Source organism: Clupea harengus, chromosome 6, assembly GCF_900700415.2.
Source record: "Clupea harengus chromosome 6, Ch_v2.0.2, whole genome shotgun sequence".
Classification (NCBI taxonomy): domain Eukaryota; kingdom Metazoa; phylum Chordata; class Actinopteri; order Clupeiformes; family Clupeidae; genus Clupea; species Clupea harengus.
The window spans coordinates 28,327,351-28,350,707 of record NC_045157.1 but is presented as its reverse complement, the minus strand read 5'-3'; the positions used below and the strand labels follow the sequence as shown (position 1 = coordinate 28,350,707).

The 23,357-nt window shown below is 45.3% G+C and overlaps 1 protein-coding gene and 1 long non-coding RNA gene across 6 annotated transcripts in view; one reads left to right on the top strand and one right to left on the bottom strand.

The window, feature by feature from the left end:
- trpm7 (transient receptor potential cation channel, subfamily M, member 7) overlaps positions 1-14,219 on the top strand; it is a 32,916-nt gene extending 18,697 nt beyond the window's left edge. For 2 of the 5 annotated variants that reach the window (XM_031569654.2, XM_031569653.2), the window contains exons 21-41: positions 108-365; positions 554-728; positions 2,107-2,239; positions 2,455-2,639; positions 2,893-3,025; positions 3,258-3,985; positions 4,100-4,483; positions 5,866-5,960; positions 6,349-6,439; positions 6,641-6,720; positions 6,977-7,014; positions 7,687-7,712; positions 8,334-8,387; positions 8,889-8,933; positions 9,426-9,491; positions 10,005-10,288; positions 11,739-11,821; positions 12,239-12,444; positions 12,587-12,638; positions 12,752-12,858; positions 13,142-14,219. In XM_031569654.2, coding sequence (XP_031425514.1) covers positions 108-365; positions 554-728; positions 2,107-2,239; positions 2,455-2,639; positions 2,893-3,025; positions 3,258-3,985; positions 4,100-4,483; positions 5,866-5,960; positions 6,349-6,439; positions 6,641-6,720; positions 6,977-7,014; positions 7,687-7,712; positions 8,334-8,387; positions 8,889-8,933; positions 9,426-9,491; positions 10,005-10,288; positions 11,739-11,821; positions 12,239-12,444; positions 12,587-12,638; positions 12,752-12,858; positions 13,142-13,266 — 3,348 coding nt within the window. In that variant the 3' untranslated portion in view covers positions 13,267-14,219. The remainder of the gene's footprint in view (positions 1-107; positions 366-553; positions 729-2,106; positions 2,240-2,454; positions 2,640-2,892; positions 3,026-3,257; positions 3,986-4,099; positions 4,484-5,865; positions 5,961-6,348; positions 6,440-6,640; positions 6,721-6,976; positions 7,015-7,686; positions 7,713-8,333; positions 8,388-8,888; positions 8,934-9,425; positions 9,492-10,004; positions 10,289-11,738; positions 11,822-12,238; positions 12,445-12,586; positions 12,639-12,751; positions 12,859-13,141) is intronic. The other 3 variants (XM_042708097.1, XM_031569657.2, XM_031569655.2) reach the window with 3 other exon arrangements.
- LOC122132969 lies at positions 167-5,978 on the bottom strand. The gene is made up of 2 exons (XR_006152466.1): positions 5,840-5,978; positions 167-2,598 (listed from the first exon to the last, which is right to left on the bottom strand). It is a non-coding gene; the product is annotated as an uncharacterized LOC122132969 (long non-coding RNA).
- Positions 14,220-23,357: the final 9,138 nt, after the last annotated feature.

Sequence of the window (23,357 nt, the reverse complement as noted above, 5' to 3'; positions counted from 1 at the left end):
ATGGCCATAAATAAAACAATCCAGTTTATGATATGGATATTGTCATGTGTTGCTGTTCTGGAGTACTAACTCTAAGTCTTTTTTGTTTCTGTTTGGTCTCCTCACAGATGTTTATGTCTGAGGCTGGGAAGATAGGTCAAAAGATCAAAGTCTGGTTCAATGACTATTTTAACATATCAGACTTTGCTGCAATTGTGTCTTTTTTTGTGGGATTCGGTTTGAGATTTGGAGCCTATGAAGAAAGTGTTTTTATTGCTGGAAGAACTGTGTATTGCTTGAATATTATATTTTGGTACGTGCGTCTCCTTGATATTTTGGCCGTGAACCAGCAAGCTGGGCCATATGTTATGATGATTGGCAAAATGGTACGTTCCCTTTACGATCTTTTTTTTCAGCTTTAAATTTAACCTATGTATGAGCTGTTGCATTAACATTTTGACCCACACAGATAACAGTTTTTAGTTATCTAGTATAACCATAATTAATGCTGGAAGCTGAAGCAGAATTGCTAAACTTGGCACTAACAGACGGCTTGCTTTTGGTGCTCTGGCAGGTGGCCAACATGTTTTACATTGTGGTGATCATGGCGATAGTGCTTCTGAGCTACGGCGTCCCCAGAAAAGCCATCCTGTACCCGAACGAGACTGCCTCATGGACGCTGGCCAAAGATGTGGTGTTTCAACCATACTGGATGATGTATGGTGAAGTGTATGCGTATGAAATCGACGGTAAGGAGGACTATGATGGTAAGGGACCTTTTTATTACAGACCTCTTAGGCACAGCATGGGACGCTGATTGGCACCAACACATGGGAATCATACCTCCACGACGGCCTAATCAAAGACCATCTTCACTCCCACTGCCCCACCTCACTGGAAGTAGTCCAGTGGGGAAACGAGGTTGCCTGCCACCTACCGTAGATGCACATTTCATCACCCAGCGAGGGACTCTCTGGAGTAAAATGTACTTAAGTCGTGTAAGCAGTATGTGTGAAAATGCCTCACTTGGACAAAAGGTTGTAGAACATTAAGCTTGATGGATCTGTCACCTGAAGATAAGCCTGTGTGTGGTTCTCATGATGTTTGCCTGGAGCTCTGAGATTTAGTGAACAACTTTCCATACCCTCTATTGATTTACATTTGTTTTACCGCAAGCAGGTTCAAATGTATAATTAGAACTAATGTATGAACACAGCACAAATGAGCAATGAAGGTACAAGTGTATTTTGTTGTTAAGTTCCCCTTACCATAGACCAATTTTGCGTGTGTGTTTGTGTGTATCTAATTTTTTTTTTATATATATCCTTTCAAAAATAGAGTATCTAGTTTCATTCATCAGTCTTTGTCGCATAGTAACATAGAGGACTGGTAATGTTCGCTATATGTTGAAGTGCATTAGGGTGCTGCTGGGACGATGGATCTTATTTCACATTTAAAAGGTTATTGATTGTAAATAAACCCCTTATGCAAAAATCGACAGACTAAACTAGAACTAAAACCAGTTGCAAATCTCAGAACTCTCACGAGGAGCAAACAACCAACCAAGGTCCACAGGCTTATGTCAAGGTTATAGGCACACAAAGCCTTACATTCCACAAACTTCTCTGGGCTTTTAAAGGTGTTTTGACGGATATTTTATGTAGCAAACCATTTCAGTAGTTGTGCACTCCAAATCTATTATTCTTACCAAAGTGAACTTTAATTGAACAACACTATTTTCATGTACAAATGTGTTAATGTAGAGTAGTCATGTTTTCAGTTTCATTGTTTGTGTATATTGTACAAAGTGATAATACTTAAGTCAGTTTAATAGAAAGATTAAAGGTTAGAGATTAAAATACAAATTTTATGACTACTTTTATGACTTGAAATTCCTGAAATCCCAAAACCAGAGTGGGTGAAGCAGATAGTCAGATAGACAGACAGATAGATAGGAAATCACAACAACAAACAGTCCTGCCTATCTCATTTGTGTGTGGGCCGTCTTTCTTTTCGAAAGCATCAGATACGCTGCTAATGTTTGGGCCTTAGGTTGACAAAATGCACCATTCAGCACCTATGTGCCACAGTGCTACTCTGTCTGATATTCTTCGTGTTCCTTTGCAGTGTGTGCCGAGAATGCGGATGAATCTCAGAAGGCTCTCTGTAGAAGTGGAGTGTGGCTGACTCCACTCCTGCAAGCGGTCTACCTCTTTGTTCAGTATATTCTCATGGTCAATCTCCTCATAGCCTTCTTCAAGTAAGCCAATAATGAACTCTCAACTCCTACACACACACCACTCACTTTCTGACTCCTCTCATAGTGAGAATATAGTGTGTTTTTAGAACGGGCAGGATTACTATGGCAGGCTCTCTCTGCTCTAGAAGAGGACACTCTGTAAATCCTCGTAATCGCGATGAAACAGGTGAGCATGTGCAGAACTGATCTTTACTGAGTCTCTTTCTTCGTCACAGCAACGTGTATCTGCAAGTGAAGTCCATGTCGAACCTGGTGTGGAAGTACCAACGCTATCATTTCATCATGGTGTACCACGAGAGGCCAGTCCTGCCCCCTCCACTCATCTTCCTCAGTCACCTGTCCTCGTTCCTCTCGTACATCTGCAGGAAGAGGAAGAAGGACAGTTACTCATATGGCCCAAGTACGGAGAGTCACTTTGATGATTTATCTGTGTGCTTTGCTTAAATGGGACGGGAGTCGTTCACTTCAGTCGTTTATTTGGGAAACTAATTTTGTTCAGGGATGGGATCCTTGAGACAAATGGACAAGAAGTCCAGTCCAGTAGGATGTAAAATATCAGTGGCTTATCATATGTCATTCCAGTGGCTGAAATGACATGATGTGATCCGCCATGGGTGAGTAATCACCTGTGTCTCTCCTCCCTGTGCCGGCAGAGCTGTTTCTGACTGAGGAGGACCAGAAGAAACTGCATGACTTTGAGGAGCAGTGTGTTGAGACGTACTTCCATGAGAAGGATGACCAGTTTCACACCGGGAGCGACGAGAGGATTAGAGTGACTGGCGACAAGTGAGCACTTTCAGAGTGGTTAATAAAGTGTGCTGTTTATGTCTTTACGTATGAATTTGAATATTTCTTTTGCCATTTGTAAGTGTATTTTCTAAATGGTGTATTTTAACTAAAGGCTTTGTCATCTGTAGTACTTTTAACATGACTTCTCCACATAGTCAGATAGTTACAGATGAAGAGTGAAAAGCTGTATTGATACTCATTGAATTGTATTTGAATGAAATCTCCACAGGGTTGAATGCATGTTCATTCAGATGAAGGAGGTTAGCCACAAGGTGAACTTCATCAAGCGCTCGCTGCACACGCTGGACTCTCAGATCGGGCACCTGCAGGACCTCTCGGCCCTGACGGTGGACACGCTGAAGGCCCTGACGGCCCAGCACGCCTCCGAGGCCAGCAAGGTGCACAACCAGATCACGCGCGAGCTGAGCATCACCAAGAACCTGGCGTCCAGCGTGGCCGACGGCGATGCCGGGCTGCCGCACAAGTCGTCCGCGCTGGCCCGCCGCAGCGCCGCCTGCGGCCCCGGCAACATCGCAGAGTCTCTGTTCGGCCACAGCGCCTACGAGGCCGTCCCCCGGCGGCCGGGTCTGGAGCTGGCTCTGGCCCTGAGCCCGGAGCGGCGGGCGGGCACAGCACACAACCTCCCGGAGGCTGGTCCCTCGGGCAGTGCCTTACCCCACAGTGCTGCTGCTGCCGCCGCTGCCGCCGCTGCAGCCGTGACCCCGCCGGAGCTGCGCTTGCGCGGCCACTCTTTCATGGAGAGGCAGCCCGGTCGGCTTCATCCGGACGAGTCCCACAGCAGCCTTCCAGGGGCCCCCGCGCGGACCGCCCAGTTCTTCGTCAGCGCCCCCTCCCAGCCCACGGACGCCTTCGCCTCCCACAGGCTCTCCCAGGTCACCACGCCAGAGCACGACCCCCTGCCCGAGAGCTTCACAGTGGAGTTCGGGGCCTTCGTCGGTAAGTGTGATCCTCATTGTAGTTGTGATGAGCAGCTGGAAGTGGAGGAGGAGGAGGAGGAGGAGGAGGAGGAGGAGCAAGATGCCAGCTGTGCTTTTCCCACTGTGCTCGTAGTCTCAAAGACGTCTGACGTTGCCCGCCCGGTTTCCTCTCCTGCTTGCGCTGAGAGGGACAGCACAGTTGCCTCGCCCGCTTGCGCTGAGAGGGATGGCTATGTCAATCAAGCCTTCTGCGATGATGACGATAGCATAGAGGTTAGCGTTGACCCAGGTGGTCAGGGTAGCACAAATGAAACGCCCCGATCGCAGCCCCCCTCGGATCCCCCGGGCCCGGCAAGTGACCCGCCCCACGATGACGACACCCATCCTGATTACGAGCCGCCCCCTGCTGTTGTCCCTGGGAGTCCCCACGTGGAGAATGCCCCTGCCCAGCCCCCCAAACGTAGGCAGAATGGTAAAGGAGTGCTGCGTAGGCTGAGGCACGCGGCCACAGGCAGAGGTTTGAGTTCCAGCTTCAGTTATCGGAAAGAGGGTGCTTGGTTGCTGGCCTGCTTGGGAGTTTGTGTTCGGGGGTTTCTTCAGCTCCGTCTGAAGTCTTTGCATGGGCAGTTTCCTTTTGGGATTCTTTTTCAGTACTCAGGGTTTGAGTCCTCAACCTTATTTCTGTCTTATGTCACATCTGTTGTGCATTGTGGATCGATGCGGATGATTTTAAAGCCCAGAAACAAACATCTAATGGATAATTGGCAAGTGGGTCTAATCATGAATAAACATGAGTATACTAAAGAACTCTAAGCTGGCTTTAGTGGACATCACAGGCCTTCACTCAGAAGAATAACTAGTCATTCTTCAGCATCCCTGCGTTGGCCAGAATTACATGACAGATGTGGCAGACAGAATTGATGCAACAAAACCTCCTCCAAGGGACCGTAGTGTGTGTTTGGAAACATGTGAACTAACGGGTTGCTATGTTGTTGAATGTGCGTGGTGGATGGAAGTGGGTGAATATTATTCTGTCTCTTGTGAGTTGCTATTTGACCAGCCGCTGGTCAGGTAATGTAATGTAGATTCTGACCAGCTGCAATTATGTGCCGTGCTTAGACTTGCATGGTGCACATATTAATATTAGTCAGTTTATTATAAAGTCTCGTCTAAACCTTAACTTCTACTGTTTCCTTTTCAAATCTTTCGCTCCGCTCCAATCTGCTGTTGAGTTTGAGACGAAAAATGAATGAGGTTCAAGTCTGGGTCAGGTGCATGACGAGACAATCTGCCACGGTGTGTGTGTGTGTGTGTTAATGCACATATTCTGCATTGACGCACCTCCGCGACATCGAGATGATTTTTTTTTACATGTATTTTACCAGCAGTTGGTCAAATAGTCAGCCATATTTGTAATGAAACGGGAAGATATTTTGGAAATGTTCCACACAAACATATAATGTTCTCAGCTTATGGTGGTATTTGTACAGTTTTATGATTTTAGGATTTCTGATTCCATTTTACTGTGCTAATGCTCCTATAGTGACTATTTAGTCAACAGTCAAACCTTCAAAGACACCCTAGGAATTGCATACATATTACAATTAATAACAGTTCAGTTATATTTAACAGTATAATATAATACTGAAAATATTATAATACACTCACAAATATATGGATAAGCACACACTGGTTGATTAATTTAATCTGACTTGCCTAACATATTGTTGGTATTGTATTGTACATTAATATGCTAAATTCTGAATGGGGTATGCTGTTTGCGTGGAAATGTTCCCTGGAGTGTTACAGACTGTGAATTCACTATCTGCAAAGTTCAAAAGTGCTCCGATGACTACTTGCCCCCGTCACTGACCTGCTTCTGTCTCTGACCTGGTCAAGGCCATAAAGATGATGAGGATCTGCAGCACTCTTTCCCCATAGACGACGCTGCTGGCAGCCGACAGCTCAGTCCATCCAAGAAGGCCAAGGGAATGGTCAGTGTCCTCTGCCTCTCTCCTGCTGCTGCGCAGTGGTCCAAAAACACACAGTGGCCCGTGGTGGTCCAAATCATTCTGCAGTTTACAACCGGGTTGCCAAGCAACTATAAAACAGCAAAATGTTTGTTTTAATATCCAGACCATTTCCCACTAGAGAAATTGTTTACCGAAAATTGTAAATGGATGACCATGTGTCCATGATTTGGCCATGATTTTGACCATGATTTGGTGTATGGTGTGATGTATTTTTTCATTCTGTGTTTTGTTTCTGACCTTCTGTTTAGTTTAGTCCCTGTTGTATACACACCATGTTGAGGTATAACCACACATCACCTGTTTGCTTTGATGGACTTCATTGTGCTTGTTTTTGTGCAACTTATCCTAGGGTCGCGCTGAAGGTCACATGAGGACAGTGAACTCGTACGCTGGCTTCACCGAGTTCGACAGGAACCCCACGCTTCTGCGTCCTGAGTCAAGTAAGCGCTTTGAAACGACGCGTCCACACAGACCGACACATGCACCCTCGTAGACACACAGACTCAAAAGTAGTTGATGTTCACTGTACCCACCTGACAAAGCACTCTCTCTGTGTGTGTGTGTGTGTGTGTGTGTGTGTGTGTGTGTGTGTGTGTGTGTGTGTGTGTGTGTGTGACCGTGTGTGTGGCTCTCCCCCTCAGCTCTCAGCAAACGGGATCAGAGTCGAGTGTCCGCAGAGGACATCCTGGTCCATAAGGACCCGCGCGCTGCCCTGCTGCTGGTCAGTGTATACACACCAACACTTTGAAGCCTGGTTTGATCTCCTTACACACCGTTCTCAGGCATATCTTGGAGTGGAATTTGAACCCGCAACCTTGTAGTTGTGATTGGCATGTCTTGCTAATTGAGTTCACTGTAAATAGGTGTTGAAATTCACAACGGTTATGGCCCCACGGCTGTGTGATGTTTTTGGATCCCTGCCATCAGCAGGGTTATTAAACCTCACTGTTTGATCACAATCCCTTCTGTCATTCCAGGAGCGGGTACAAGTCAAATCAGCCCAGGCCAGCAGTCTGTAAGTAATCGATTTCTCTGCTTCATCAAAGACTACAGCGGCGTGTTAATGATTGCCAGGGCCAGGGCCATGGCGTTCCCTGTTTGTTTCTATGGCACACGCGTGATACAGGAGGCGGCCTCCTCAAGGGCATGTCGGCGTCGCTGCCCCGCCACATTCTCCTCGCCGCACGTTCACACCTGGCACCACATCAGGGGTCACATTCTCTAGCCCACGGCCGCCTTGCCGCCACTGTCTCCAATCACAGAGCTCCCACAGAGCGTGGCCCAGGCCCCCGGGCCCCGGCCAATCCCGGATTAGAGTTGCCATGGAGAAGGAAAACAATCGCCCATTCAGCTGAAAGCTATTAAGGCATTTAGATGGAAGTGGTCCATTCAGCGTGGGGATCATATGAGTCTCCTGTTAAATGCGGGGCTAACAACTTTCTAGTGTCAGCAATGACTACAAAGGGATTATTGAGACTTTGGATCTGTGAAGAGCGCATGATTACGCAGGAATGTTTCTGTCCGAGGGGCAACTCTATCTGCTCTGACACAGATCACACTTGATATTTACAGTCTTGACCTTTTACATGTTGTTGATTATGAAGTATGTTGAAATGCTTGCACATTCTGCAGAAAACGTATTACAGCCAACCATGTGAAAATGATTTTATTCTTCTTTCCTTTTCAGAAGCCCCCCAGATGAGGCCCTCAATGGTATGAACCATCTCATCTCGCTAAATCATATCTCCCCGTCATTCACCAACCAGACACACGCACACACACACGCACACACACACGCACACGCACAAGCACACACACATACAGGCAGGCACACGCACACGCACATGCACATCCAGGGCCTTGGTCTGGCCACAGCTTGTCTCTTCAGCACCAGTCTTTTAGAGCCCTGGGGAATAGCTTTAGTACCTCATGCATACTTTATACTCTAGCCTTGCTGTCTTTCTGTAGATGGTGCTGTTATTGTTCTGCAGTCCCCTTCCTTGAGATGTGTGTGGGAGACCACATGATGAACCTGCAGGTTCTGTGGCTGTACTCCTCACAAAGCTCATGCTTTTCTTCCGCCACTGAAATGTAGATTCCTGCCTGCAGCCCTACTGGCCCTTGGGTAACAACACTTAAGTGTTTGTTTGGATGCACAACATCCAGATAGCCATCTTTAGACCACAGTGTGTCCACAGTGCTGCAGGCAGGGCAGGAATGTGCCTCTAGTCTCTCTCATCCTGCCTGACCCCTGACCTCAGGGACTCTTACGTAGCAGTGACTGATGACCTTCATTCTGACCATGTAACCTCCATTTTCACCTGTTCATTTCAGCTGCAGCATGCTTGTACACAGCCAGACACACACACCTGGGAGGCAGGAAAGACTGTGAGTCCGTCTCTCTATGGTCCCTCTTTAGGCCTCCTGCTCTGCCCCCTGCAGGCAGGCAGAAGAATGTGCAGTGGTCGATAGCAATATTGTCCACCTTCTTTGGGCTAGTTCAAAAAGTACTATACGAAAGATGGCCTGTTTAAAGTGGTGTTAGACTTTGGACTGTAGAGGCTAGCAAAGAGCTACCGCTAATCAATTGAATCTGGGGTGTGAAGGTTGTTTAATAGCCATCATAACCTGTAAGCTATTGACTTGATAAAGGCCATAGAGTGACTAACCATAGCTGCAACTGAATGACTAATAATATTATTCATGATTTATTGTTTCTTTAATGATTAATTTTATTGTTTAAAGCTCCAGTTGAAGCATGATTTATTATGTTCTGTTCTGTTAGCATGATGTTGTTCTATTGAACTATTTTGATAATGCAAGTGTGACTCCAGGTGAATTATAGGACTGAAATGGCCAGTAATAACTTGAACTTGTTTATCCCTTCAGCCATCGGGTCTCCATTCAAGCCAATCGAAAGTTACCAGTACTCGGGTGAGAGCTCCTTAAAGTGCTTTAATTCGTAATGCTTTACATGAAGTTCTCTTCAACTAATTCTTTCTGCATTCATTGAGACAGGCAATGTAACACAGACCATCAAATGATGGGTTAACAAGCCAAAAGCAAATTACCATGTTAAAGAAATATTCCACAGTATTTATTTTGAACCACTAGATACCAGCAATGTGAACAACACTATTGGCCTTTCACATGCTGTTGGATGTTACACACCCAAGATTAATCAGTTGACTAGGTTACTAGGCCTTCATACTACAACCATGTAACTCTTATTTCATACTTAATGGAGGTGTTTATGGCATAATTTCATGCTAACAAACCCAAAAGATGATGTTCATGAAAGGACACTTGATGTGAAGCATTACTGTTTCATGTTTCGCACACATTTGGAATGTTAGCTGAGTGTTGGCTCCCTCTTCTCCTCTCTGTGCTGAGTGTAATAAACCCGTCTGTCCCCCCCTGTATTAGCTGTGGAGCGTAATAACCTGATGCGGTTGTCCCAGAGCATCCCGTTCACCCCTGTGCCCCCTAGAGGTAAGGCTGTGCCACTCCACCCCTCTCTCCAGCCAGCCAGCCAGCCCCCCTTTCTCAAGCTTCACTCTAGAGTCCAGAGCCTACATTAGCTACATTAGAGGCAGAAGTGCTTTAGGTTCAGTGTGTCAGTAGTCACTTTTAGATTCAGGCATCAGTGTCCTATAACTATAACCAATGTGGAGAATAGTAATGCACAATTACAGGTGTTTAACTTACATTACTTACGTTTATAAATGCTTTTCAGTGTACAGGTGCAAGTTACAGACAGTTTAGAGTCATTTCACGATTTAAAAAAAAAAAAAATAGCCATTTGATTTGAAGTACTTTCCCATGTTGAAAAATCTGATAGCATTTTACTCCACCACCACAGAAAATGTACAATACCTTGTAGTGTAGCACCATACACTAAACATGACATGCCATTAAAAGATCTTAGACAAAGCTATTTTCATCACTTGTTATTTTGACACCTCTCTCTCTCTCTCTCTCTCTCTCTCTCTCTCTCGGACACAGGGGAGCCGGTGACTGTGTACCGCCTGGAGGAGAGCTCCCCCAACACCATCAACAACAGCATGTCCTCCTGGGCCCAGCGCGGCCTCTGTGCCAAAATCGAGTTCCTCAGCAAGGAGGAGATGGGCGGCGGTCTGCGCCGGGCCCTCAAGGTCCTCTGCACCTGGTCCGAGTACGACATCCTCAAGCCGGGCCACCTGTACATCGTCAAGTCCTTCCTGCCCGAGGTGGTCAACACCTGGCAGAGCATCTACAAGGAGGACACTGTGCTCCACCTTTGTCTCAGGGTGAGAGGCCAGTCCCGAAGTCATTGTCCGCCATTTCAAATAAGCCCCCCGATTGCACTGGGTGGGATTTGCATGCGTGCAGGCTTGAGCTCAGATCCCACTGATGTGTTTTCAAACACGAAAGGCCGTGCAGTAGAGCCAAGTGGCTCGGTCTGAAGCTCCTTCAAATGACTGCATGCCGGCGTATAGCATTGTCTGGGTTACCAAAGTGACCAAATGGTAACCTTGGTGAAAAGAGTTTGGCAGTTTCCCCTTTTGGATGAATTTGATTTGTGGGGGTGTTTACTTTCATCAACAGTGAATGGCTTTTAATAGGCTGCCACTCGCTGCCTTCAGTCTGTCAACACTCTGGCTGTCAACCCACTGATTTCTGCTGGCTCTCTGGTTGCTTCCACCTCACTTAGGCCACTGCATTCCTCTCTGTATTTAGGCCGTGTGTGTGTGTGTGTGTGTGTGTGTGTGTGTGTGTGTGTGTGTGTGTGTGTGTGTGTGTGTGTGTGTGTGTGTGTGTGTGTGCTGAGGGAAAGGAACCTTTTCTTTTCCACACAAACATCCGTTTAGCGACTGACTGACTGACTGACTGACTGACTGAGTGAGTGAGTGAGTGAGTGTGTGGGGAGGTTGGAGATGGCAGGAAGTGGCCAGGGTGCTTCCTGAGAGCAGTCCCTGCTGTGGGTGGGCATGGGTGGGGGTGCCGCAGATCCATCCTGTGCCGCCACACGCGGCCAGCTCCTCTTATCGGGGTGTGTCTGGTGCAGGGCCGTGGCAGTGCCCTTAACATCTGCGTGAACTCCCACAACTGGGCGTCTCTGAGGTCAGCAGCGGTCCGTGTAGCCATATTGTAAATCTTAGCGTGTGGAGCAATGTCCACTCTGCATGGTTTTTGACCTGTCACAGAAGGGAAGGCTCTTTTGCCGTTTGCCCAGACAATGTGGCTTAAGGTCCATAGAGCGGTATGGCACAGTTCAGAATATCCTCCTTCTGAGGACCTGAGGGAACGGAATGAACCCAGCCTGGTTGGCACAAGGAGCACATGGAGACTGAGCCCCTGCTCCTGCCCCAGCGTCAGGTTGATTTTAGGGCTTTCCTAGCCTTTATTCAGTGACCGTGAAGACACGACAGGAGGTGAGTGGGAGACAGAGATAGGGAGTTAGGCTCAAGGAAATGACCTCAGGCTGGAATTAAACATGGGTCCTCGTGGACACTAGATGTGTGTGCGTCAACTAGTATGGTGTGGGACGCTGACGCCGGCGCTGCCCAGCCTCTCCACCCACATCAGAAGTCCTCTTTTAGTCACCCTTTTCAGCAAGACCACCCACATGCAGCGCTCTGAAATGTGCATAGAACAGAGACATAGAGAGAGAGATTAGCTGAGGAATGATGAAATGGAATGATGAAATGTAGCCAAATGGAAACAGAATCACATGTTTGTCTTTTCTCTCATTTGCAGGAAATTCAGCAACAGAGGGCTGCCCAGAAGCTAACCTTTGCCTTTAACCAGTTGAGGCCGAAGTCGATCCCTTACTCTCCCAGGTAAAAGGCCTCTGAAACCGGACTAATGTGTCTGCTGGTTTCCCATTTAGACATCTGACTTCCTCATACATACGCAGTAGGTTGAGCTACGTCAACACATTTGACTGTCATGTGGTGACTTGCTTTATTCTGGGGTGAGCAGCACCCCATAGAAACTACTCTACTCTACTCCAACTACTCCAAGACACCAATCATTTAGTCATTTGGTAAAACCCACTAGCAGTTTTAGTGACTATCCTATGTATCCTATGTACATAACTACAGTATCATGGTATCAAGCATCATGATGGTACAAGTGGTTAGGTTGGCCTGATTGCAGTCATTGCCCAAATGATCCATGATCCTGCTCAGTTGTTCCACCAATTTTCATTGAGGGGGGTCTGGTTCTTTCTAACCTCAGTCCATCTTTCCATGCAGATTTCTGGAGGTGTTCCTGCTGTACTGCCACTCTGCTGGCCAGTGGTTTGCCATTGAGGAGTGCATCACCGGAGAGTTCCGCAAGTTCAACAACAACAACGGAGATGAGATCGTCCCCACCAACCTGCTGGAGGAGACCATGCTGGCCTTCAGTCACTGGTCCTATGAGTACACCCGAGGGGAGCTCTTAGTGCTGGACCTGCAAGGTCTGTGTGTGTGTTCTGTAGATCTTTATTATTCGACATCTATGTCATTAGTCTTTTATTCTTAAGCATCTCTGATATACGCTTGAGTTGTGAACTCTGATCTGGATTGCTATCTCATCTCCGTCCTCATCTGTCTCTGTAGGTGTTGGGGAGATTCTGACCGATCCGTCTGTGATAAAGAGTGGTGAAAAGGGGTGAGTCACCATCTTTAACTAACTATACATTCTGGCCAAACACGATGGCATTCAAAGCAACTAAAGGGCTCACTGAGCTTGTGTTGTATTCATTTATTTATCTCTGTTTATAGGTCACATAACATGATCTTTGGTCCCGCTAACCTGGGAGATGACGCGATAAGGAACTTCCGTGCTAAACATCACTGTAACTCCTGCTGCCGCAAACTCAAGCTTCCTGGTATGAGATAAGCACTTTTGTGTGTGTGTGTGTGTGTGTGTGTGTGTGTGTGTGTGTGTGCAAAATAAAGGTAGATAAGGATAATTTCTCATCTGTTTGTCAGCATACACATCCCTTTTTTACATACGTTATCACAACATAAAGAACAAACTGTAAGAGTACTAGTAACAATGGATGATACTGTGTATCAAAACCTGTTTGTTTTGGTTCACCTCTATCGGAAATTCCTGTGGTTGAATTTGAAAGAGACCATTCATATCCTTGTTCCCCTTCCCCGCGGCAGACCTGAAGCGAAACGACTACACGCCAGACAAGGTGACTCTGACCCAAGACAACCCGCCCGAAGACCCCTCCCAACCCGGAAGCAGCACCAAAGAGCAGCGGCATTCCATGCGCCTCATGCTTTGAGAGGAGAGCAGGCAGGACAAACTTCCCCCTCAGTAAACTGGAAGCCTGTCTCTATCCCTGCCAAGGTAGACGCATGCAGACAGCCCCCCCCCCCCCCCCCCTCTCCACCCTCACCTCACCTTTCTCATTGTGCTTTTTTTTCCTTCATTTTTTGTATTATTTGTCATGCTCAAGAAGAAAGGCCAGAAGAACTATGTTGTGGAGGAAGTGTCCCTCTTCTCTGGTGACATATCACTACTCGATGATCAAATTCAAATTTGACCAGATTTTAAAATATGTTGGGGCATGGGTAGGTTACTTGTATGAATTTATTTTTAAAAGGTTATATGTTATGAGGATACAGAACTGACAATTAAACTGGTACAATCTCATTGTTTTGAGGGGAATATTATTTATTATGAATAATGCAAAGTTGCCTTGTATAAAATGAAAGCGATTTTAAGTGCATTGTATCTTTTGCCTGTTTCAAGTAGGTTTTGAAGGGAACCTGCTCTAATTTAAACTGCGCAATCTTTTGAGCAGAATGTCATAAACTCCTTTTTATAAGTGTAAGATATGTGTAGAAATATGTATTATGGCATTTGTGGTTCATACTTACCGAAGAAATCTATACAGATTTGAAAAATCTTGTAAAATATGGGCAGATTGCAATGCAACTTTTACAGTTCAATATATGTCATTTTAATGTGTCAAATGCTGATACTATGTCCACAGAAAATGATTATAGAGGAATTTTTAATGTTATAAAGGTACTATTGTCATCTTTTGTCATTCAAGTAATGTATGAGAATTTTAATCTAGTGTATCTTATAGATACAGATATTTGGCACGAACTTCACAGAATAAAATGGGAATATTTTATGCAGGGGTATTGTGAAAAGCAAGGGTATATTGCCGTAAAACATTTTGTACTGTATATCATTTCAACTAATAAAAAAGAAAATAAAACGGCACATCTCTGTGTATGTGTACATATCATTTGGTTTTGAGACGCTTCACAGAATGTCCTCTGGTAAATTAAACAAATATGCAAAATACAAAGATCTCCATGATTAATACCATATAAAGGGAACAGACATCTGGCCAAGAATGAAGGTTGGACAAACTGGTGGGACCTGTTTTCAGACAGCCTGGTAGCTCTTTGAACTGTCAAGTAACCTGAGCTGGGCACAGTTCTCGGCATGGCAGTGAAGGTGCACGTTGAATATTGGTAAGCTCTCTTCTTACCATTATGTGCCATATTGATGTCAGTGGCCAACATTATTCAAATTGTGGTGTTAGCTTGTAGGCACAGTCTAAATCTCACTTACCAAAGTGAATGATATTCAATCTAAATCGAATCTAACTCAATCTAAATTGTGTACATGTTTAAATATTGTTTTTAAAATGGTCATTACAGCATGGGATGAGGGTACGCCTCCCGCTATCGGGACTTGGCCTTCGAGATCAAGAAGGCCATACCCGATGCGGTTGTGACTGGCAGAACTGGACGGCCAAGTAAGCTCCACTTAGACCTCAGGTTTTTTCCTCTGTAATTTACACCTTTGTCTGGGTTTTACGGAAGGAAATGCTGGTCTCAGAACACACTGAAAGCTTTGTACAGTTGAAATAGACCGAATAGGCAGCCAACGTCAGATAATTAAATGGTAGATCAAATGGGTGCCTTTTTGTTTTTGTGTTGTGAGGGAAGAGCATTATAAAATGTTTATGTGCAACACAAGTAGCATAATTGTTCTTTGAACCCCTTCATTCTCACAGCCAGCTTTGAAGTCACTGTTGATGGAAAAGTCATCTTCTCCAAAATCAACAGCCATAGTTTTCCAGATACAAAGAAGGCAAGTACCTTGAGATTTCTTTGTATTTTAAAGTGTGCTATACAAATAAAATCCATTATTATTATTAAGTACAGTGAAGTGAAAGTGAAACTATAAGTATTACATTGTTCGTTATTTGGCAAAAATAATTGTAAAAAAAAAAAATGTACGTAAAATAATTTTGACGCTTGATTTCTAGATTGTGAAGGCCATCCAGCAGGGTACCGATGAGGAGGATGTCACCATGGTGGCAAAAACCAAAAACAGCTGTGTGGTTCTGTAATCTCAGGCGTCAGCAGACGGCTGGATAGGTCAGGATTTGCATCCGGAAATGATTCCGTTTATGATTGGGTTCCTGGAAACGCAAGGGGAACCCATGATGTCTGCTCAGAGTGATTTCCATTGATGTGAACTGATCTACAAAGTGCATTCATTTATATTTTCTTTAACAATTTAGTAGTTTGTTTAAATAGCATCCTTACTTTTCCTTTTCACCACCTCCAGACAGAAATATTATTCTTTTTTCAGGCATTGTTCATGAGTAAGGCCATATTCAGTCAAAGTCAAAGTGAAATGTATTTATAAAGCACATTTCAAAACAACTCACGTTGACCAAAGTGTTGTACAATTAGATCACAATAATATCTGTTTACACCAGGCCACCAAGCCATATTTCGTCATCATAATTCAGGCCTTTCTGTTTAAATTCTTCACAATGAGCAAACTGTCTATAACACATTCTCAATTTGCATGTTTGAATGTATGTGGGATATGTTTTCCCTGAAATAAAGTCTATATTTCTCATAAGCTATGTGCGGGATCCATTTTCTTGTTCCTCTGATGCTGACTTACTTTTAATATTTGTCATGAGTGACATCTAGAGGTTAGAACAGTTAGTCTTTTATTGCTTGAAGAGCGCAAAAGGCTGAAAGGGAGAAATCCCCTCTTGAACGACGCAGCTTGAATTGAAAGATCCACCTGATTGAAACCTGGCGAAAAGATCAGGTTGATGATAGTTTTAATGACAGTGGGGGAAACATTAACAGAATTATTTCAATACCATATGATGTATTCAATTAAAAAATAAATCCAAGAAGTACTGATAAGCTACGAATTGCTCATACTTTTAAAAGGTATACTGCATTACCCTGTAGGTCCTACAGTGTAGGGCATTATTACCAACAAAAGATCTGTCAAAGGCCCTTTTCCTTTTTGGTTTGGAATGAGAAAAGAGGTCAAACTTTTAGAATCTCTGAAAATCAACATGATGTCATAAAGCAATAGACATGAACATTCTTAACAGCATCTGAAGATAACATGGATGTGTATGGGAAAGGGGAAGTGTAGTTTTGATTAAGTATTCCTAAAGATTTTTGCCTCGTCATTGCACTATTCACATTGTTTTTGCATGTGTTTTGCAACTGAATAATTGTTAACAATGGGTTTCCTATACAGGGAAAAATGCACGCTAAAGGCTTTAAGTATGTATTGACCCTGTGTTTAAGACCAGTTATCCTAAATACTTGTGAGATCACAAGTAGAATCACTGTAAAGAGGTTGCTAGGACACAGTTGTCAGGGAGCTTTCTATCTCTTATACACACTCAAACACAAGCTATGTCCCTAAACAGCAAAACTCTAAGGGATTGGACAATGTGTTGCTCCTGAGAGCATCTTTCTATGCAAGCGTCAGTTTGGGAGAGCTTTGAAGCTGAGAGGAGCTCAGGCTTCATGCTTCTTTCTTAAGCAACCGTGGGAAACAAAACTTTAGGACATGACAATTGTTGCTCATCTGTAGCTGCTGTATTTTTTTCCATATCCAGTACCGTCAAAGGTAAAAGGGGGATATTTTTTTTCCTGGAGGAGTGTGTGGTACCCTTCTCCACCATGAGTATGAAAGCAAGCGTTCTGAGGGTCCGGGAGATTGCATGGGCTCTGGAGGAGTGTCCCTTCTTTGAGCCGGTGGACATCGCCTCTGAGGGGAATGGTTTGTGTGCTCCAGGCCTCTTCAAATCTAGAAAGATGAGACCTGTTGCCAAGATCAAGAAAAGTGCCATGTCTCTGAACCAGAACTCGGCTAAGGAGTTCTTTTTAGCATTTCTGGAAAGAACTGCGATAGAGGAACTATGTGATAAGGTGAATGGCGCCCTTTATGAGGACCTTACAATCTACTGTGAGAAAACAGACAGACTGGCAGAAGTTCATTACTTTGACTTTGTCATGTGGATTGCCATTGCCCTCAGAATTGGGTTTCACACTGAGGCTTGTCGGGGTCGGCCTATTCGTGTCACACCGTCCATAGAAAACTGGTTGGAGAAGTTGAGCGGTTCTTTCCAGAACACCCTGCTGTGTTTATGCAGACGCGGTGAAGATGAACGCTGGGAGATTCTCCACACGCTCGAAGAGCATGTCTCACGCCGCTTCCAACAAGTATACACACCTGGCCAACAGCTGCTGGTCAAGAAGTTCAGCCTTTCAGTAGATGGCCAGGTTTGCCCCCTGAACGTGGCTGTGCTCTTTGAGCTCTCCTCTGGCTATGTGTGCAACTTCTACCTGTATTCCATGCCGCTGCTTCAGAAAGGTTCTCAGGCATCAGTGTTGGAGCAAGTGCTTCACCATCTCCTGAAACCATACGTCAATAAGGGTTACCATGTGCAACTGGACAGTTCAGCCTTCATGGAGGGCAAGTTAACCGAGATATTCTCTGGCCTGGGAATCCATCTCAAGTTTGTGACCTTTCGCATGAATGTCTTGGCCTCTGAGAATGAATGTCCTCCGCTGGGTGAGCAGTCCTCAAATCAGCTGCTGACTCATCTCCGCGGCTGGATTGGCCCCGCGGTGCTAAGCAACTCAGGTGTCAGAGACATCCTCTTCCAGGGCTTCTGGCTTATGGTGCATCTCATCACCATCAACTCCTTTGTTGTGCATGCAATGCCAGTGATGAAGACCGAGGGACGCATGAACTTGAGTGAGTTTGTTAAAGTCGTTGCTTCGCAGCTGCCCATGGAATACTTCCTGGCGTCCCCTGAAACATCTGAAGCACGCAACTCATCAGAGTGGACTTTTAAATCCAATGCAAGGTTTGTGATGAACATTGCAGATGTGTGGTGTAATGCAACAAACAGCCTTTGGTGCCAACTGAGAGTGGGTGTTCTATACAGTACCTGGTTCAGGCTATGTGGAAACATGTCATACAAGTTACTTCAGAAATCATACTTAAAAAGTTACAACTTATTATGTGTGGAATTTTCCTTGCAACAAAAATAGATGGAATGTCTCCATAACATGGAGATTATCAAAGAACACACGTGAGCTAGTACCCAGCTTGACACAAATCTGCCATTGTCCCATGATTGCAACCCTGCTTGTGTAGGCTTGGAGAGATAACTCAAAAATACGTGGGGGGAAAAAAAGAGAAAGGATTCTTTTGCTTGCTTGCTATACACTCTGCCTATGTTCCATTTGAATTCACTGGGTACAAACCTTTCAATCCGTCTGTGTCAGAGCCTGGTCTTCCAACAACAGCCGCCGCCTGATCTCCACAGAGGAGCTCAGCTCAACCAGTGGTGTCACCGGGGCCAGACACCATCCAGGCCTGTGTGGCCTCATCAACTCAGGGAACTCCTGCTACATGAACGCTGTCCTGCAGTGCCTCTGCAGCACAGTGCCCCTAGTGGAGCACTTCCTCAACGAGCAGACCAAGGAGGAGATATCCAGGTGAGTTACGTCTGGTGTCCTGCTCCCAGTCTGCAATAATTGGTATGTTTCAAAATCATGCATGTACTAATGTCCACAACTGGACTGGTATGAGCAAAACACTCACAGAATAAGAATGCTAAATTGACCTTCCTTGCTGGATTAGTTAAATACACATTTTTATCTGACTCTAATCAGGGGGTCCTGCGAGGTGGCAGGGGCTTTTGTCACCTTCCTGGAGACAATGTGGTCAGGACAAATGGACACTCGCTGCCTCTCCAAAGTGAGAGCCCAAATGTGTGGCCAGCACTCTCTGTTTAGCAGCAACTCTCAGCAAGATGCCCAGGAGTTTCTTCTTTTCCTCTTCAATGCTCTCCATGATGACCTCGCCAGGGTAAGCAGCCACTGCTGGGGGCTCTTTGTGGCTTGTGAATGAATGATTAGGTTATTCTGAGATGCTTACTGAAATGAAACTAGAAGAAAGAAAACTTGTCAAACTCAGACCATTATTCAATCGTTTGGAAACTGAGGTAAAGCCTTAATGTCCTTGAAATCCAAGAAAGCCACACTAGGCCAAGCCATGGCCCTGAATTCTCTCCTTCTTGTAGAAAGGAGGCACACTCCAGAAGAGGGTGTCCACCAGTAAGCAGAGCACGAAGGCCCCCAACCCTGCCAGTGACTCAACCGTCATCACAAACCTCTTTGAAGGCCAGCTGACGTACATCACACTCTGTATGCGCTGTGACCATCAGACGCACAGCAACCAGATCTTTACCATTCTGTCCCTGCCCATCCCACCGGACATCTATAAGTGTCAACTGCAGGTAAGGCTTGCTGCCACTGTGTTGCTAATTGACAATGACCCTTTGCTGAGAGCCAGCCACTGGATCATGCACATAGTAATTGTAATGGCGAGCTAATGTGAGGTTTAGTTCCTGGGTTGGGGAATTATGGGTAATTAGAGTTTTAATGTTACATTTACATTAAGTAATTTAGCAGACGCTTTTATCCAAAGCGACTTACATATGTGCGACTTACAATGTATACACATTTTACATTTACACTGATGGCACACTGCACATCAGGAGCAATTAGGGGTTCAGTGTCTTGCTCAAGGACGCTTTGACAGGGAATCGAACTAGCAACCTTCTGCTTACTAAACGACTTCTTTACCTCCTGTACCACTGTCGCCCCATGTTCTGTAGTGTGGGGTTCATCCAAATCTTAAATGTTCCAGTCTGGGCTGTGTGTGTTTAGAGGGGGCTTTGAACGTAGTAATTGTGTGTGTGTGAATGTTACAGTCAGGGCTGTGTGTGTGTTTAGAGGGGGCTTTGAACGTGGCAATAGTGTGTGTGTGAATGTTACAGTCAGGGCTGTGTGTGTGTTTAGAGGGGGCTTTGAACGTAGCAATAGTGTGTGTGTGAATGTTACAGTCTGGGCTGTATATTCCAGTCTGGGCTGTGTGTGTGTTTAGAGGGGGCTTTGAACGTAGTAATTGTGTGTGTGTATGAATGTTAGAAAGTCACCGTGATTAATAAGCCTGGCACCTCATGTTAAGTACAGTAGATGGCCATCGATGAGTATGGACATGTTAAAATTCACAAGATGAACTTAACCCTAAAATATGATGATTGTTGAAATGTAAATGTCTTAACTTTCTATACTGAGTGCCAATACAATTAGAATATCATGGAGCAGGAAATCTACAGATAGATTCTCCTAAGAGTGTTCAATTACAGTCCTACTTATGTACATATGATTGTATGTGTACATATAGTGTAGTATATTTAATTTTACACTATTACAGACTATTGAGACAAGTTGCACTCCTTAAAATACCCCCCCCCCCCCCCCCCCCCCCCCCCCCCCCCCCCCCCGCTCCTCTCTCTTTGGTGTCTTGGCTACTGACGTTGTCCCTGCACACATGGCGCTGGATGTGTGTGATGAGTGACCAAGTCCACATGGGTGTTTTTGAGTTTGGAAAAACCCCTTTGAATGGCCTGGGAAAGTTTCCTATGTATTTTGGGGCCTGTGTGCACCCACTCATGACTCATGGTCTTGGTTTTGCAGGACTGCCTGGCTCTCTTCTTCCAGCAGAGCACTCTAACCAAAGGAGACCAGATGTGGTGTCCTCAGTGTGGGATGAGGCGAGACACAGCGGTCCTCACGACACTGTGTCAACTGCCAGAAATTCTCATACTTCATCTGAAACGGTGCGCATTACTTCTATAAATTACAGCAGAGCATATCATTTATGTAGATCAAATTAACGTATTCAAATGCAGGCCTGTAACTATCCTGGAAAATATCTTAAGTATGGTAGCATGCAAGGGCAACGACACAGTTGGTTCTCAGCAGGCCTTGGCTGGGCATGAGTTCTTGTTGTTGTTGATCTGAAATAATGTGAGAATGCTTTCGCTTTTGTGTCTGGTATTAGCCTATCTGTCCGCTGTCAGTGTCTGTCTATAAGACCTACCTGCTGTTGGGTGGTTCTGTGTGTGTTCCTGGGGTTGTGCAGTGTATGGGACAAGGGAGTTGTACTTATAAAGCAGCATTTCTCAGAGTCGTGCGGTGTATGTGGCGCGGGCCTTGCCTTTATACCTCCGATCTCTGTGTCCACCTCCATTCTTCTGGGCTGGATCGCCACATTGGTGTCAGAAGTGAAATTAGCGTCCCCTTGAGGAATGGAGGGAGAGATCCTGGACCCATTGAGCACACCTGCTGCCGCATCAGCCTGGCGTGATGGAGGACGGCGCCTGCTACTGATGAGGCCTGGCCAGCCCTAATGGTTCCAGCGCACAGCATCTTGGTTGCAACTGAGAGACCAGGGATGCTGCGGCCAAAGTACATAATGCTGTCCGATGCTGCTTCTGCGTCGCCAACCTGCGGGGAGGGCACTTCCACTTGCTGCTGCCGATGGTGTCATTGTCGCTGGAGAAGAGGGATTTCCATGCCATCGTTGCTGCCTGCCAGTGGGCCATGGCATTGCCACTGACTGCCCGGGGGTCTTCTGCATGACTGCTGCCGACTTGGGGTCTCTTTGTGCCACCTCCACCAGCTCAGGGTGCCCATGTCGCTCGCCTGAGAGTTCTTCATACCACCACTATGGGCGGGAGGCCCTCCATCCTGCCATTGCCTTCTCACCCCTAACATTTCAGAGACAGTGTTCCACAGGCCTCCCATGTTGGTTGGTTTGTGAACGTTATGCTGTTAAGGCCTTAGTTCAGCCCTGCTTTATGTTAGCATATCTGTCCACCGTCAGTGTCAGTGTCATGTTCGTGTATAGGATGTGCAGTCATTCTGCCTGTGTTCTTTGGCACTCCCGGGGTTGTGCAGTGTATGGGGCATAGGATTTGCTGTTATACCTCAAATCTTTGTGTCAGTTTCCATTCCAATAGGCAAGCTCGCCAAAGTATATTCCCTGCAGTTCAAATAGAAATGCTACACTTCTTTGTAGATCACATTGTACGGAAGAGTATGCTTAAATGCTTTACTGTTATGAATTCAAAACCATTCTTTTGTGTATTTCAGGTTTGATTGTCAAGGACAAACCAAGAAGAAGCTAAGAACAAATGTAATTTTCCCTTTGAACAATTTGGATCTTACTCCATATCTAAGCAAAACATCATCTCAACAGAATAGTTATTCATTATATGGAGTGGTGGTGAGTATGAGTTCAATATAAAATGAAGAAGCACTACAGCTGTGTGTATCTTTACACAAACACACGCGCACGCCTGAAAAAAAGAAAACTTTTTCGACATTGTAAATACTTGAATTGTTGTATGCAGTTACACATCTTGGTGTTGTAATCGCTGGAAATTGTACAGTCTTTAAAAAAATAACCAGTTATTTCAGGCTTGAGACTCTTGCATAACTGAACTTTTATTTTTAACCAGACAGCCTTGAGTCTTGTATAACAGACCCATGTTTACGTCTTTTCCACCGTGTGATCCCACAGAACCACACCGGCGACTTGGACATGGGTCATTACACTGCGTGCTGCCGCAGCACTATGACCAGGAGCTGGCATGTGTTCGATGATGCCAATGTGGAGAGCATCGATGATTTTGTTGTTCAGTCCCCAAACGCATACATCCTTCTCTACTCGCGAGAACAGTACAACAGGCCGCGTATACCGGGTGTGCGATTGCATACACGTTAGCAACATTTCACCTCCATGACACTTTACTATAAAACGCAAATAACGTTGGAATGTCCTTAAAATTAATGTTCTGATCAATATTTGACTGGAATCGCCATACACATATACAAATTCATATAAAAGATGGTTATGTGAAGAGCACACTTATAAACTAAATAAACGTGAGGATGAAATATGTCAGACATGTCATAAACTAAACATAGACTTGTTCCTTACTTTGGTGTGTTTTGGTGAGTGGGAGATTTCCTGCCTTGTACGTGAACTTGTGTCTGCTCAATGAGACAGGTCTAAACGCCTCCTCCCTCCCTTTCTAACTTATGAGGTCATGGGCAAAAGTGTGGAGGACGGAAACCAGGCAGACAGTAAGGTCGCACTCAACTTTTCAAAGACACGACAATTAAGTTTGTTAGCTGTCAA